At 35.6% G+C, this 17300-nt stretch overlaps 1 protein-coding gene across 4 annotated transcripts in view; it reads left to right on the forward strand.

Annotated features, from left to right (window-relative positions):
- Positions 1–10132: 10132 nt before the first annotated feature.
- Positions 10133–17300, forward strand: part of TMEM144 (transmembrane protein 144) — a 39970-nt gene continuing 32802 nt past the window's right edge. For 3 of the 4 annotated variants that reach the window (XM_045986721.1, XM_045986738.1, XM_045986734.1), the window contains exons 1-3: positions 10133–10265; positions 14337–14508; positions 16686–16808. In XM_045986721.1, coding sequence (XP_045842677.1) covers positions 14400–14508; positions 16686–16808 — 232 coding nt within the window. In that variant the 5' untranslated portion in view covers positions 10133–10265; positions 14337–14399. Of the gene's footprint in view, positions 10394–14336; positions 14509–16685; positions 16809–17300 lie in introns of all 4 variants that reach the window. The other variant, XM_045986727.1, reaches the window with a different exon arrangement.

Raw genomic sequence — 17300 nt, forward strand, 5'->3', positions numbered from 1 at the left:
CACACTGCTTCAAAGACATTATGAAATTAATATAAATAAAAACAAGTAAATACTATTTTCTTAAACTCAGAACAGGAGATTAAAACCATCATTGGTTTACTATACTTATGGAAATACGAACTTTTTAAGGAACAAAGCTTTAACCCTTTTGCAAATCCTTTTAAAAAGTCAACATAAGGTAATAGTTTTATTATTCATCAAGATAAAGTTTATTGTAAAATATTTTACAGACAAATATGCTATGAGTCAAGACAAGAATTTTTTTTTTAAGATTTTATTTATTTATTTGACAGATAGAGATCACAAGTAGGGAGCGAGGCAGGCAGAGAGAGAGAGAGAGGAGGAAGCAGGCTCCCTGCCAAGCAGAGAGCCTGATGCGGAGTTCGATCCCAGGACCCTGGGATCATCGTGACCTGAGCGAAAGGCAGAGGCTTTAACCCACTGAGCCACCCAGGCGCCCCAAGACAAGAATATTTATTTCAACATTAAGTCATCAATTCTGAGTACTGTAGTATATTTTATCCAATTTCAAATTATTCTTGGAAAATTTTATTTGCTTTCATTATATAATAAAACTCTTCTTGAAAATTATTTGTGTTAAATTGTTTCCTTCTTTTCCAAAGAAGCCGGAAAGAGTTCTTTTAAACACCAAAGTACAGGATTACACTATCTGACAAATCAGCAGGGGTTTTTGTTTGCCTTCCCACAATTCATAATTTCTCATCATATATAGAGACCCTCACAATGGGGAGCAGGAGCACACACCCTATAGGATTCTCTAGGATCACTTAGCAACTAGGGCAAAGAGAGAAAATAACTGAGATTTTCTTAAAGCTGTTATATCCATAACTATCCCAAAAGATCATAAAATGATAAATAGAAGTTTAGAGATTACATATGGGAAACATTGGTTTTGATTCTATAGGAAAGTAAAATAGTACTTGACGGTAGATGTCTTACTTTGTAAATACTTCTCATATTTAGTGAATAGTTGAATAAGATCAATAAATAATAAAAAATTATATAATATATATACATATGTATGTATATAACCTTATTTTAAATGTGATATAGTTGGTACAGTTCATCTGACTGAGAAAAGAGTATAACTGCTATAAAATAATCACAAACTTAAAATGATAATATTTTCATAGATTTTATTTTTTAGAACAGTTTTAGATTTACAGAAAAAATGAGAGGATAGAACAGAGTTTCCATATACCACCTCTCTCCCCTCTCACATTTCACGGAACTATTATGAACATGTTGCATTGGTATATATCATTGCACATTAATGATGTGTTGCATCATTACACTCAATGAGCCAATATTGGTAAATTATTATGAACTAAAACCCATAGTTTATATTAGGGCTCATTTTTTAGGTTGTACAGTTCTATGGGTTCTGAGAAATGTGTAATGCCATATATCCACATTACAGTATCATACAGAGTAGTTTTACTGCCCTTACAATCTCTGTGCTTCATATACTCATTCATCCCCTCCTTTCCTTGAAATCTTTGCAAACACAGGCCTTTTTCTGTCTCCACAACCTTGCCTTTCCCAGAACATCATATAGTTGGAATCATACAGTGTGTCGTTTTTTTCCAGATTGGCTCTTTTCACTTAGCAATATGCATTTAAAATTCCTCTGTGTCTTTTTGTAATGTGATGGTTCACTTCTTTTCATTTTTAATCAATATTCTATCATACGATGTACTATGGTTTGTGTATCCACTCACCGATTAAGAGATCTCAGATGATTCTCATTTTTAGAAATTATGAATAAAACTGATATAAACATTTGTGTAGGCATAAGTTTTAATTCATTTGGCCAAATACCTAGAAATGTGATTGCTGCATAATATGGTAAGACAATGTTTAACTTTGAAGAAACCCCTCAACTGTCTTCCAAAGGAACCATACCATTTTGCATTCTCACCAACAAGGAATGAGAGTTTCGGTTGCTCCACAGACTTACCATTAGGTCACATTGTCAGATTTTTGGATTTTAGCTATTTCATTACATATAAAATGGTTTTAAAATGCAATTTAATTTGCAACTGCTGTTTTAATTTGAAATTGCCAAATGATATATTATTATATTATTCTGAGCATCTTTTCATATGATTGTTTGCCATTTTTGTATTTTCTTTAGTAAGACATCTGTTTGAATCTTTATTCCACTTTTCAAGTCATATAGTTGAGTTTTAAGAGTCTTTTAAATAATTTTGGATGAAAGTTGTTCATCAGGTATGTATTTTGCAAATATGTTCTCCTGTATGACGGTTGCCTTTTCATTTTTTTTTAATAATGTCTTGCAGGGTAGTATTTTTTTATTCTAATAAGTCCAATTCATCAGTTGTTTACTTCATTGATTGTGTTTTTAGTGTTGTTTATGAATACTCATCACCAAACCCAAGTTCATCTAGATTTTGTCCTATATTATATTCTGTAAGCTTTTAAGTTTTGTGCTTTACATTTAGGTGTATGGACCATATTAAGTTAATTTTTGTGAGAAGTGTAAGGTCTGTATCTAACTTTGTCTTGCACATGGATGTCCAATTGTTCCAGCATCATTTATTGAAGAGCCTATACTTTCTCCACTGAATAGCCTGTGTTCCTTTGTCAAAGAACAGATGATTACATACGTGGAAATCTACTTCCTTGGCTCTCTTTTCTGTTCCACTGATCTGTATCTATATTTTCACTAATACCACATTGTCTTCATTGCAATACCTGATCGTAAGCCTTGAAGTTGGGTAGTGTCATTTCTCCAACTTTGTTCTTCTTCAGTACTGTGTTAGTTATACTGGATATTTTGCCTTTCCACATATACTTTAGAATCGATTGGTCAATTTTCACAAAATAACTTGTTGAGATTTTTATTGGGATTGCATTGAATTGATAAACCAAGTTGGGAAGAAGTGATATCATAACATTACTAATTCTTCTATTCATGAACATGGGATATCTCTCCATTTATTTGGTTCTCTGATTTCATTCATCAGAATTTTGTAGTTTTCTTCATATAGATCTTGCAAGTATTTTGTTAGATTTATAGTATTTTTTTATTTTAGTGAGTGCTAACATAAATAGAATTGTTTTTTATTATAAATTTTATTGTTCATTGCAGGTATACAAGAAAACAATTGACTTTTCTATATTAACCTTGTATCCTGTAACCTTTCTGTAAGTGCTTGTTAGTTCCAGGAGTTCTTTTGGCAATTCTTAGGAATTTTCTATATATACAATCATATCATTTCTGAACAAAGACAGTTTTATTTCTTCTTTCCCAGTCTGTATACCTTTTATTTCTCTTTCTTCTCTTACTTTATTAAGTAGGACTTTCAGGATAATGTTTAAAAGCAGTAGTGAGAGGGGTTACCCTTATCTTGCTCCTGATCTTAGTGGGAGAGATCTAGTTTCTTACCATTAAGTATGCTTACTGTAGGTTTTTTGCAGATGTTCTTTATCAAGTTGAGGAAATTCCCACTCTTTTCCTAGTTTGTTGAGTATTTTTTTCATGAATGGGTATTGGATTTTGTCAAATGCTTTTGCTGCATCTATTGATAAGATCATGCAACTTTTCCTTTTTAACCTGTAGATATGATAGATTACAGAAACTGAGTTTTGATTGTTGAACCAGTTTTACATAGCTGGGATAAATCCCATTTGGTCATGGCATAATTCTTTCTTATCTGTTATCTTGCATTGTTACATAGCTTATATTAGCTAATATTTTGATGAAGATTTTTGCATATATGCATCTATAAGAGATATCGGTCTGTAATTTTCCTTTCTTGTAATTTCCTTAACTGATTTCAGTAGGAGGATAATTCTAGCTTCACAGAATGACTTAGGAAGTGTTCTTGTTGCTGTTTTCTGGAAGAGATCATAGGTAATTAGTATAAGTTATTCCTTAAATGTATAATTCACCAGTGAACTCATCTGGACCTGATGCTTTCTGTTTAGAAGGCTACTATTAATTGACACAATTTCTTTAATAGATACAGGCTTATTCAGATTATCTATTTCTCCTTGAATGAGTTTTGGCAGATGGTGTCTTTCAAGGAATTGGTCTATTTTATCTAGGTTATCAAATGTTTGAGCATAGAGTTGTTCAGAATATTCATTATCCTTTTAACATCCAGGGGATCAGTAGTGATACACCTTTTTCATTTCTAAAATAGTAATTTGTGTCTTCTTTTTTTTCTTTTTTTAATTAGTCTGGCTAGAGGTTTATTAATTTTATTGATCTCTTTAAATAATCAGTTTTTTGTTTCATTGATTTTCTTTATTGATTTCTGGTTTTCAATTTTATTGAGTTCTACTCTAACCTTTTTTTTTTTTTCTCCTTACTTAGGATATAATTTGTTTTTGTTTCTGGTTTCCTACTGTATACAGTTAGATTATTTATCTCAAAACTTTCTTTTCTGATGTATGAATTCTATAAGTTTCCCTCTAAGCACTGATTTCACTTCATTTCATAAATTTCATAAAGAGTATTTTCACTTTCATTTAGTTTGAACTTTATTTCATTTTGAGAACTTTTCTTTGATCCATGACTTATTTAGGCATGTTGTTTATATTCCAATATTTTGGGATTTTCCAACTACCTCTCTGTTATTTATTTCTAGTGTAACTTCACTGTGGCCTGAGAGCATGCTTTCTATGATATTTATTCTTTTAAACTTGTCAAGATGTAGTCTATGGTGGTCAGAGCTCTATTTGAGCTTAAGGAGAATGTCTAGGCTACTGTGATTGGATGAAATGTTAAATAACTGTCAATTAGATCCAGATGATGATAATGCTATTCAGTTCAACTTTATCTTTACTGATTTTTTGCCCACTGGATCTGTCAATTACTAATGGAGGGGTGTTGAAGTTTCCAACCACAACAGTAAATGTGTATTGATTTCTTCTTTCAGTTTTAACTGTTTTTGCCTGTACTCTGACACTCTGCTGTAATGTGCATAGATGAGATTGCCATGTCTTCTTGGAAAGTCAACCCCTTTATCAATATGTTATGCCTTTCTTTGTCCCTGATAATTTCCTTGTTCTGAAATCTTCTTTGAAATTAAAATAACTATTCTCAGTTTCATTTTGATTAGTGTTAGCATGGTATATCTTTCTCCATCCCTTTTAATCTGTGTCTATATAATTAAAGTGGGTATCCTATTAATAGCATGTATCTGGGTTCTGTATATTATTTGCTCTACTGTTTAATTACTGTATTTAGAACACTCACATTTAAAATGATTATTGATAGAATTGGATTAATACCTGCTATAATTTCCTATGTGTTGTCCTGTTCTTTGTTTCCTTTGTCTTCCCCTTTTTTTCTACTTCCTCTGGTTTCAGTTAAGCATTTTATTTTTCCACTTTCTCTCTCTCTTGGCCTATCAGTTAAACTTCTTTTTACCATTTTTTTAAGCAATTGCCTTAGAGTTTGCAGTATACATTTACAACCAATTTAAATCCACTTTCAAATAACACCATACCTCTTCACAGATGGTGCAAGTACTTTTTAGTAGACTATTCCCAATTCTTCTCTCATGCCTTCTGACTTTCCTGTTATTTTATTTATCCTATAAGCTATATAACCATATAAGCTATAACCACCTAATATGTTTTGCTATTTGTTTTGAAGTTATCTATTAGATCAATTAAGAATGCAAATAAAAGATCTTATTTTTGCCTCCATTTACTTTGTTTCTAATGTTCTTCCTTTCTTCATCTTGATCCAACTTTCTGAACTATATTTGGTCCTCTCTATGAAAAACTTCTTTTAACATTTCATCCAAGATAGGCTTACTCGTAATTAATTAATTAATTAATTTAAAAAATCCATTAGTTTTTGTCTGAGAAAGTCTATATTTCCTCTTTACTTTTAAAAGAATAATTATACTTAGTTCAGATGTCTAGTTTGATGGACTTTTCTTTCAATATGAAATATTTCACTATATTCTCTTCTTGCTTGCATGGTTTCTGAAGAAAAGGCTGATAAAATTCTTACCCTTGTTCATCCGTAGATAAGGTATTTTTATACCAAACTGGCTCCTTTCAACATTTTTCTTCATCTGATTTTCTGCAATCGAATATGATATTCCCACATGTAAATATTTTCTGGTTTTACCTTGTTTAGAATTGTACTTCCTAGACCTCTGATTTGGTATCATCTGTCATTAATTTTGGAAAATTTTCAGCCATTATTACTTTAAATATTTCTCTTCCTTTCTCTTTTTTCTTTCCAAATTCTCATTACCTTGTGTTACACTTTTTTGGTGTAATTTTCCACAGTTTTCAGATATCCTATTGAGTTTTTTCAACACTATGTTCTCTTTACATTTATGTTTGCAGAGTTTCTATTGCCAAATCTTCAAGCTCACTGACTATTCCTTGGCTGTAAAAAAGCATTCTTTATTTCAGTTGCAGTGGTTTTTGGTTTTGTTTTTTTTTCATTCTTAAAATGAATGAAAAGCATTTTCTTTTCATTCTTAAAGTTTTCATCACCCATATTACACATTTTGTCTTGTATGTTAACTTTTTCCAACAGAGCTCTTACCATATTAATAATAGGTATTTTAAATCCGAAGTCTGATAGTTCCAAAATCTCTACCGTATCTGAGTTTGGTTATGAGGCTTGCTTTATCTCTTTAGATGTGTTTTTTCCTGCCTTTTAATATGCCTTGTAATTTTTTTTACAAGCCAGATATGATGTATCAAATAATAGGCACTGTTTTTTACAAGCCAGATATGATGTATCAAATAAAAGGCCTGTTGTAAGCAGGCCTTTAGTGTGAGATTTTCTTTTTACCTTGCCAGAGTTAGGTTGTGTTTATTATTTGCTATAGCTGTAGGTGTTATAGGTTTCAGTTTCTCCTAATATCCTTCCTTCTGTCTCCTGTTTTGTCTTTGAGCTTTCCTAGGAACACCTTAAACAGTGTCCGTGTCTTGCAGCTCTCTCAGTTGTAATCCACTGTTATTGTTGGAACGCTTTTAATATGCTCATAAGGTATTGGGGAGTGGAAGCACTCTATACTCTTATGAGTAAATCTCCATTTTTACTGAGCCAGGATCCCTGAACTGTAACCTTCAGAGAAATTTCCTAACCCTTTTTTTTCTTCATGAGAGACAGGAAAACTAGAAGGAGCTCAGATCACCCAATTATTCTTCTTCCAAGTCTGATAAAGCTCTGATAAAAATGTTTATCTAGAAGACTAGGCTTTATTTCAGAGAACGGAGGTTCTGGGCATGTTTCATAATGGCTATATTTCCCCTCCCTTTGCCCGAAGCAAGAGGAAATTTTTCTCTGATCTTTACTGTGAGAACCCAGCAAGACTCCTGAAGGTCAACTCCTAAGGTATGGGTGCTTCCTGGTCACTGGGTCCTCACCATTACTGTTGAAGAGCCCTCTACCCATTACTGGCTCCAGTTAGGTCATAAGGTATGATTCTCTGCATTTACCTACCTTTGCAGTTTTCAGGGAGGTGATTTACCTTGTGACCTCAATTATCTGGTAGATGTAAGAAGAGTTGCTGATTTCAGTGTGTTTAGCTTTCTTCTTATCTGCATGACAGGAGTGATAACTCCCAAGGTCTTCAAATGCCATAGCAGAAACCAGAATTCTAATGATATTTTTAAATACATTTTATCTTTCGACCACATAAAAGGGTGAGGTACACAGATCTTATTATGTCAGTAATAACATAAAAAGGCAAACAAGTTTAGAGAGAGTAAATGAATTTTCTAGAGATAAATGGCTAGTATATGAAGCTAACCTGGATCTCCTAGTGCCTCCCCAAACTTTTCCAATATAGGCTTTTATGTTTAGACATTAATGTATATGAAATAACTCGAAAGAAGAATTTTAGTTTAAGCAGAGGATCATCAGGGATTGGATTAGGTCTAATGGCATGATGTGAAAAGCACTGGACTTGAGACATCCTGTAATAAATGCCCTCAATCCTGACTCAGCCCCCAACTCACTTTAAGATTTTAGGAAGTTCACAACAATGTGAGTCTCAGTTTCTCAATGTGAATCTGAAGTAAGAATGAACCACATGATCACTGAGGTTTCTTGAAATCATGAAGTGAAACAATTCGAGGTTGGACTTAGGCCCTCATATTTTGGGGGGAGAGAGGGTTTGTGAGGAAAGGAGAATTTGTTTCCTCAAAATTTTTCTGAACTCTGAATTTCTAAATTAATCTCTTCCCTTAGGTGAAAAGCCTTAGCTTCCTTAATTTTTTATATGATGTGATACTTTTCCTTCCCATCTGCTGCTTACATTATTGGGTGTGTTTATTTGTTTGTTTGTTTGTTTGTTTATTTATTTATTTTGAGAGAGAGAGAGAGCATGAGCAGGGAGGGGCAGAGGGAGAGAAAGAGAGAGAGAGAGAGACAATCCCAAAAAGGCTTCACACTCAGCATGGAACCTGAGGCAGGGCTCAGTTTCACAACCCTGAGGTCATAACCTGAGTCCAAATCCCAATCTGCTGCTTAACCGACTGAGCTACCCAGGTGCCCCTGCTTTTTCATTACTGTTTATGAATATGAATACTGTTTAAAGATTTTATTTTTATTTATTTATTTGACAGAGATCAAAAGTAGGCAGAAAGGCAAGCAGAGAGAGAGGAAGGGAAGCAGCCTCCCAGCTGAGCAGAGAGCCTGATGCAGGCCTCAATCCCAGGACCCTGGGACCATGACCTGAGCCAAAGGCAGAGGCTTTAACCCACTGAGCCACCCAGGTGCCCCATGAGTACTGTTTAAAGCAGGACTTCCTTCCAGGATACCTCATCTTTGAGCAGTCCTTATGCTTTCTTCCTCTTATAACTCTAACAGTCATTACCAACTACTGAATTGTCACTGTTAACTGTCACTTCCTCAGAGAGGCCTTCCTTGATCTCTTAGGCTAGGACAGAACCCAGCACTTCCCCTTTTCTGAACTTAATTGTTCATATCTACGTCTTTTGCTCTTCCGGAATCCATATGAAGGTAGGACTGCTATAGGTAACAGCTGTACTCCCAGGGCTCTTGAGTCCAGAACAGTGCTGTCCAACAGAACTTTTTGCAATGATAGTAATGTTCTGTAATCTGCATACGTGATTACTGAGCACTTAAAAAGTTTCCAGTACAAATGAACCACTGAATGTTTACTCTAATTTGAATTCAAATAGCCATATGCAGTTAATGGCTACATCCTTGACCGTAGAGGACTAAAGCAAAGTTTCTCAAAATCAAAATCGAAATGTCAGGAATCAGTATTTTAACTCCTTCTCCTGGTAATTCTTCCCACCAATAAAATTTGACTATTGATCTAGAATGTGATTCTCAAGACTGGCTACACATTAGAATCATCTGGAGGAGAAAATGATTCCTAAGCCACATTCCCAGAGGTTCTATTTCAGCTGGTCTGCTGTGGGGTTTGGGTATTAGTATTGTAAAAAACTAAATAAAGCAGAAAACCTCTTCAGTGATCATAATGTACAATCAAGTTTCAGAGGCCTAGAACGTATGTTCTCACATGGTACTCAGTACCTATTAGATAAATATACAGAAAAACCGGTCTGTGTGCATTTAGAAATAAATGATCAGTGATTACAAGTGAAATCTTGTGATGCCACAGAGATGTTAGTGACATTAGTGATTCAGAAGAATTACTTGATGGTGAGGATAAATTCAGCTTTAGATAGCCTTTTACAATTGTATGAAATTCCTTGGCCTTTTGTTTCATCCATAATTAGTACAAATACCACCTAACTCTGTCACCTTTAGAGGGTGACTCGCACAGAGCTCCATGAAGGATCAGCTCTTAAAATACACAAAAGCCTTTCTTGTTTGCTAGTTGAGCCACACAGGGCCCAAGGACACCTCCTCAGGGTCACATGAGTCACAAGACCGTGCTTCCCGCGCAGCAGTTGCAGGAAGGTGTTTCTCAACCTGCAGCCCGGGGCGGCCTCCACGTCTCCTTTATGGCAGTGCTCCCTCCTTCTCCCGGCGTTGTGTCCTAATTGTCCCCGCAGGAAATAATGGCTGGCGGGGCAGCCGGGTCGCGCGGAAGCAACAGACCTCTGGGTCATAGGTGCTAGAGCCCGCCCATCTCCCGCCCAGTCATAGGTAATTTGTCCCGGCAGGAAGTAAAGCCCGGTGGGGCTGTCCCAGCAACCCGGGAATAGGCGGGTGCAGGCTCTGCGGAGGCGCAGTACCGACGGACCGAGTGGGTGCTGAGCTGGAGGGAGTTTTAGCGCCAGCCCGGAGCACAGTGAGTACGAGCAACCAACTCAAAGTAACCCGGTAACCTTGCGGTGGAGCGTCTCCTGATTTTTCTGAATGCGCTAATGATTAAAAAGAAAAAAGAAAAAAAAAAAAAAAGATCAAAGCTCAGAATAAGTATGTTCAAGCACTGAGATTTTTTTTTTTTTTTTTTTTTTTTTTTTTTTTTTTTTAAAGCACGGAGAATTTTACCGAAGATGTCGGCAGATCTTTCCAGGAGAGTTGAGGAAATTAACATGAAACTAAAACTGAAATCTTAGTTGCAGTAGAAGAAGCATTATTCATTAGAACGTGCCAAGTCCTAACAAAAAAAGGTCTACGTAGAAGTTTAAATTGACAGGAAAAATTGAGAAGGAAAACATTTACAAATAAATGAAATAAAAGTACAAAAATAAAAAATGAATGAATAAAATATCAGAGGACACTTGAAGGCAAGCATTTAAAAACTATTTTATTTTAGTGGTTTGAGACTTGTTAACAAGTCTGCACTAAAAAGAATTGGGAGTTATGTGCTAAAAGTGATATTGCTTCACTTTTGCATATAAATTTTATTGATTTAGGAAGGTAGATTCTTCCTTAACGATGGTGCGTATAGCCAACTTGCCAGCCCACATTGAAATTAGGTCATTTGCTTTCTGAAACGTACTAGAGCTGTATGCAATAAATTTCATTTATTTGCAGGATATAATATGGATAATGTTCACTCAGCAGTCAAAATGCAGTTCATGTACTCGGATTAGCTCTTCAAATTATTACTTCAATAGCAATGAAATCTAAGAGGTTTAGGGCTGTCAATGGTCTTTAATAAAGCCATCTTTTCACTTAAATAATTTGCCACTTCTGAAAGTTAGGCATTCTCTTATCAGTTTGTGTTTATAGAGGTTTTGTTTCACTTTGCTTATTTTAATTTAAATGGAAAAAAATTAATTTCTTAGCTATCACCAAATCATGTGTCTTCTTAGTCCCATGATATCCTTCCCAGGAAACTCCAGTTCCTCTGAGCTATTACCATCCTGATACCTTAGCAGCAGTACACCTGCTTGACTCTTGAGCAATATTCCACGTAAACCATTGCAGGGCTAAACTTTACTTGTGCCTAACAATAAGACTATTATTTTTATTGAAGTAGTGTTATTATGTCACTGTTTCAGTATGTCTCAGGGTCTCTTCCTCAATTACATCCCCAAGGAGGATATTATCTTACCAGCATTTGTTTTGGTTTGTTTTAAGAAAGCACATACAATTTCAAATAGATGTTTTTCTTACTAAGATTTATTGAGTAATTTTGAAGTTATCCCTGTTTTCAGTTAAATTATCCTTAATAATGCCAAAGGATATATGTCATAGGCAGTTCTATATTTAATATTCTCTGCAAGAACACATAAGGAACAATACATGGAAAAATGAAACACCTTTTTTTTTTTTTTTAAGATTTATTTATTTATTTGAGAGAGAAAGAGAGAGAGAGACCACACCAGCAGAAGCATGGAGGTGGGTACAGGGAGGGACAGAGGAAGACAGAGAGAGCATCTCAAGCAGACTCCCCACTGAGCATAGAGCCCCATGCATGGCTCAATCCCAGGATCCCGATATCATGACCTGAACTTAAACCAAGGTCAGACGTGTAACTGACTGAGCCACCCAGGTGCCCTAAAATACCTTTATGTTAAATATCATTGTAAAATAAAACATCAAAGAAAGGTGATTTCAGGTGTACTTTATTCAACGCATATCCCCAAGAAGTCATCATAACATTAAATTTGGAGGGGAAAAAAAAGACTGGATTGAATACCTTCCATTCCAGAGGGCTAAAGGAGATGAAGTGAACCAAAAAGTCAGTGCACAAAATATGATTTCAAAATGATATTGTGGGAAGATTCTGATTACCTCCTATGATAAAGTGACTCTTTTGTGTTATTTTTCCCTCATGTAGATTATACAACTAAAAGAGTAAATTATATTCAATAGCCTTTTCTAATGTTATGAAGAATGTCTGATTCTTGGCTATTTGTGGTTTGGATTCTTTTCTTCAAAGGGAACCAGAACTTTTTAATAAGCTTAGCAGGGCTCTCCAATAGAACGTCCTCTAATGGCGGAAATATTCTATCATCTGCATTGTTCAGATAACTACCGGCTATACGTGGCTATCAAGCATTTGATATTAATTAGCTTGGCTAAGGAACTGATTTTTTTTTTCTAATTTTAATGAAAATTTAGTTATCCACATGTGGCTAGTGGCTACCAGATTGCACAGATGGTTAACTGCCTCACATTGTTCTGCTGACCAGGTGATAGTATTGTTCCCCATACCACTGTCGTTCTTGTACTTTAGGAGATTCCTTTTTTTTTTCTTCCAATTTTTTATTTAAATTCTAGTTAATTGACATTTATTGTAATATTGACTTCAGGAGTAGAATTTAGTGATTCATCACTTACGTATAACACCCAGTGCTCATCACAAGTATCCTCCTTAACCATCACCCATTTAGCCCACCCCCCACCCACCTCCCTCCATCAACCCTCAGTTTGTTCTCTATCCTTAGGAGTCTAGGATAGGGATCCCTGGGTGGCTCAGGGTGGCCTGGGATCAAGTTCCGAATCAGGCTCCTTGCTCATCAGGGAGCCTATTTTTCCCTCTGCCTGCCACTCCCCCTGCTTGTGCTCTCTCTCTCTATCTGACAAATAAAATCTTTAAAGAAAAAAATGTCAAAAAAAAAAAAAAGAGTTTAGGAGGTTCCTGAAGGGATACCTCAAGGACCTAAACCTTGAAGAGACTTAAGAAATTCTTGAAGAGATCTTTAAAGGATTCTTTTATCTGTTTAGTTATTTTTCTTTTTAAGTCATAAAGATACAAGGTTTCATGAACAACTTCAACTAATACACACCATGAGGGTACTGCTGATGAGGACAGTGCCTTTGTCTCTAAGTAATCCCTGAATCGATAGCAACAACACAATCTACATGTGCCCTTAAGCTCCTATCTGAAATTTTTAAAAAAACTTTTGCTTTTGAAGCACTGATAGTTCTTTTTTTATATATTTATGTAAAAAAGAGAGGCAGAGGGAGAAAGAATTTTAAACAGGCTCCATGCCTAAGGCAGAGCCCCAAATGGGACTCGATCTCATAACTCTGAGATCATGACCTAAGCTGAAATCAAAAGTCAGATGCTTAAACAACTGAGCAGCCCAGGCTCCTCAGACTGTAAGTTCTGAAAGTCTTCACATTTTTCATTGTCATTTCATTTTTAATTGTCACAACAACCGATTGAAGTAAATTGAGTCCTGGTCCACCACAAATCTTTTCATTATGCCAGTCCATGTACACAAGAGAATTTTTTTATAAAATAATAAGAATTATCTGCAGAAGCACCTGGGTGGCTCGGTCTGTTAAGCATCCAGCTATTGGTTTCAGCTCAGTTTGTGATCTTGGGGTCCTGGAATGGAGCCCTGAGTTAGGCTCTGAGCTCAGCGGGGAGGCTGCTTAAGGATTCTCTCTCTCCTCTCCCCCTCATCTCCACTATCTCTATTTTTCTCAGATCAGTGAATGAATCTTAAAAAAAAAAAAAATGTCTCCAGATTTTAGAAGAAGTTAGATTTTCAAGCTCTGAAGTCAAAGTTGGGGTTTTTTTTAATTGTAGATTAATGATCAAAAACTATTTGTTGATAAAATAAAAGAAAAAACAAATGAACATGGAGTATGAACATAATACATAATTGCATAGTGTCCTAACTTTTTATCTGGAAGAAGGAATTTTAGCATACTTTCGAAAAGCTCGAAAAATATCACATAGTAATCACAATTTATTCATAGTCTCACAACTTTTTTTTTTAAAGATTTTATTTATTTATTTGACAGACAGAGATCACAAGTAGGCAGAGAGGCAAGCAGAGAGTGAGAGGGGAAAGCAGGCTCACTGCTGAGCAGGGAGCCCAATGTGGGGCTTGATCCCAGGATCCTGGGATCATGACCTGAGCCGAAGGCAGAGGCTTTAACACACTGAGACACCCAGGCGCCGCTAGTTTCACAACTTCTTACTGGTTTTATTTTTATTTTATTTCAGAAGCTCTTGAAAAGGACATCAAGTGCAAAGTGAACCAGCTCACTCTCAGGCAGTACTGGAACCATGAGCAGTAACGGAACAGACCTGACCATTGGTTTTGTGTCCTCTTCTGTAGCTGTCCTTTTGTTTGGCTCAAACTTTGTACCACTTAAAAAATATGATACTGGTGATGGTAATTATTCTTCCTTCATGGTTAACTTTAAATTACGTATAAATGTGAAGTTCTCTTTTTTGGTGTTTTTTTGTTTTGTTTTAACGATGGCTACAAATTTTCTTGTACCTGGCATCACATGAATAGAACTTAATGAATAAATCCTTCGATAATGCTCATTCCATTTTATCTGAGATTTAGTCAGTATAGATTAGTCTTAAGGTTGTGTTTCATGGTAAAGCTGGGAGAGTGACTATCAGGAAAGATTTTTAGCCTTATCTGTTATGTTTACAGAAGAAGAAATTTAGTTCTACCAATATACACTTGTTTTGAAAACGCAAATTGCAAACACACTTCATACAATAGAGAACAGTTTGAGTTTGACATGGATTTTGTGCTTATGTGCCATTTTGACTCTGATACAGCACTAAGTGAGCACAGAAAATGGCACCCAGATGAATAAAGGTGCGTGGGAAAGCACGAGATGTGTTTGCTCGCACATCCCTCAACATTCCAAGGCTCCCTCAGCACCACACCTGTTCACGTCTGGTGTTAGGATTCCCCCATCCACCAGCTTCACAATAGTTCCCAAGCTGCCTCAGTTCTGATGCCCACTCCCATAAGCAACCTTCAAGTCTTTTTCAAGTTGAGGTGCCATATTTATTGTAATACTTGTGAATTTCTTAACCACTTAGCCAGTGTAAAACTGTACTTTCTTTTAATTAGGTTCCTGTCTTTTTTTAATTAGGTTCCTATCTTTTTTTTAATTAGGTTCCTGTCTTTTTCTTTAAACACATTGTTGATGAAATGTTTTTTGAGCATTGTTCCCTTTTCCCCATAAAAACTGTGGTTTTTATTATGTGATTTTGCATAGCGCAGTGTTCAGGAATGCACGTGGCATGTTAGAGTTGACCTGACTGTAATGTGAACTTTGAAAAAGAGAAGGAGGAGGTTTATTGATTGTTTTTGTTTTTTAATCCACCTGCCTATACATAGCCAGGAGTAGAAGACGTTCAGACGTTATGCTGAACACCTGTTGGGAAGCCCTTACTTTATCACCTCTGTTCCTTCTGCCTTGTTACTACTTAATAGAATTACAAATCTTTTTCCCCAGAGCTTTTCTCCTCGTTTTCTTTGGAATTAGGATGGAAATGGAAACTATTAAAAGAAGAAAAAAATCTATACTAAGGGGTAGAGGAACTGGTTTTCAGGTGTCTCCCAACAACTGTGATCCTGGACAAGTCTCACCAGCTTTTCTGTTCTCAGTTCTCAATTGTAAAATGAAGAACTTGTAAGATAAAGTTCGCTTTCATCTCTGTGATCTTCCTTTGTTGCCCTCGGGGCTGACAGCCATTTTTTTTTTCTCTCCTCCACCATGAAATTGAATTGAAATAGGCAAAAATCTTCCACAGGTAGAGTCAGAAGTGCTACTACACTGAGTTATCCCTGCCCTAGTATTTCTTCCTATATCGACTATTTCTTTAACTTATGAATCCCTAAACCCTTGAGGGAACAGAAGCCTGGTACAGCTAGACTTCATATCACCATGTCATCTTCAGTAACTGGCAGATGGCAACCCAGAGCACAGAAAGGAGAGTGCCCCAACCCAGAATGCTAATTCTCAGGTTTGGACTGTCAGGCTCATCAAAGGCATTCAACTCTAGCTGTGAGGGATCTACCTGTGGCCATAAGTGGCTTTGTTTTTATCCCAAAGGTGGTATAAATGATCCCGAATGGTCTAAATTACCATTGTGATATTCTGAAGTTCTTAATGCTGTGTTTTGGTGAAAGATGGCACTAGGTGTAGCATTCGAATAAAAATATATAGATTTGGGCTTACCAGTACTCTTCGGTAGAAAATTCTTGATTTGTTTAATAGGTGAAACAAACAAAAGAATGTTAAGCAGGAATGCACTGTCCTTGGCACGGTCTGGCGTAAACAGTATATTTAAATTCGAGCTCTACAAACCATTAGCTGTTGAGACACATTGCTTCATCTCACATTCATTTTCTCTTACCTTTAAACTAGGGTTAACTATGATGCATAGTAGTTGTAAAAATTACATTAAGTGTGCAAAGTACCTGCATGTAGGCATTCAGTAAGTGGTGACCATTCCTATAATATTGCGTTGATATCCCTAAGGGTTAATTTACTCAAATCAGTTTGAACCACTGAAACCAATTTCTTTTATTTCCAGGAATGTTTCTCCAGTGGGTACTTTGTGCTGCCATATGGTTGATTGCCGTGGTGGTCAATCTGATATTACATTGCCCTAAATTTTGGCCTTTTGCAATGGTTGGTGGCTGTATTTGGGCAACAGGTAATGCATGATTTAATTTATTTGGTAATCACTAATATTATGATCAAAATAACTGTGGTTCATAATAAAAAGAGATAGCACAAATAGCAATTCTGAATAATCCTTAGTCATGGATATAAGAAATTAATTTCATTCGGATGCTCCATGAATATTTTGGGTACATATTCTGACCTTTTCCTCTTAATGATTTCTTTCTTAGTTCCTGATAAAAATTATAGCAAAAATGTTTCAGTTGCTCTCTATCTGCTCAAGCATAACTCATATATTAGTTTAAGTGCTCCAGGCTTTCTTTTCTCTATGTTAATTGGAAAATATTTTTTAAAATAGTAGTCTCTACTAATATACTTAAGACTTGTTCTTAAAAGTAGGCAGACACATTTTCATTTCAAAAGCACTGGCAAAAAAAAAAAAAAAAGGCAAACAAAAATCTTCCCTCTGTTGCTTTATCAGTATCTGAAATTATATAACTGGAATTTATACCTTTGTTTGGCC

The sequence above is a fragment of the Meles meles genome, chromosome 2 (assembly GCF_922984935.1).
Source record: "Meles meles chromosome 2, mMelMel3.1 paternal haplotype, whole genome shotgun sequence".
Lineage (NCBI taxonomy): Eukaryota > Metazoa > Chordata > Mammalia > Carnivora > Mustelidae > Meles > Meles meles.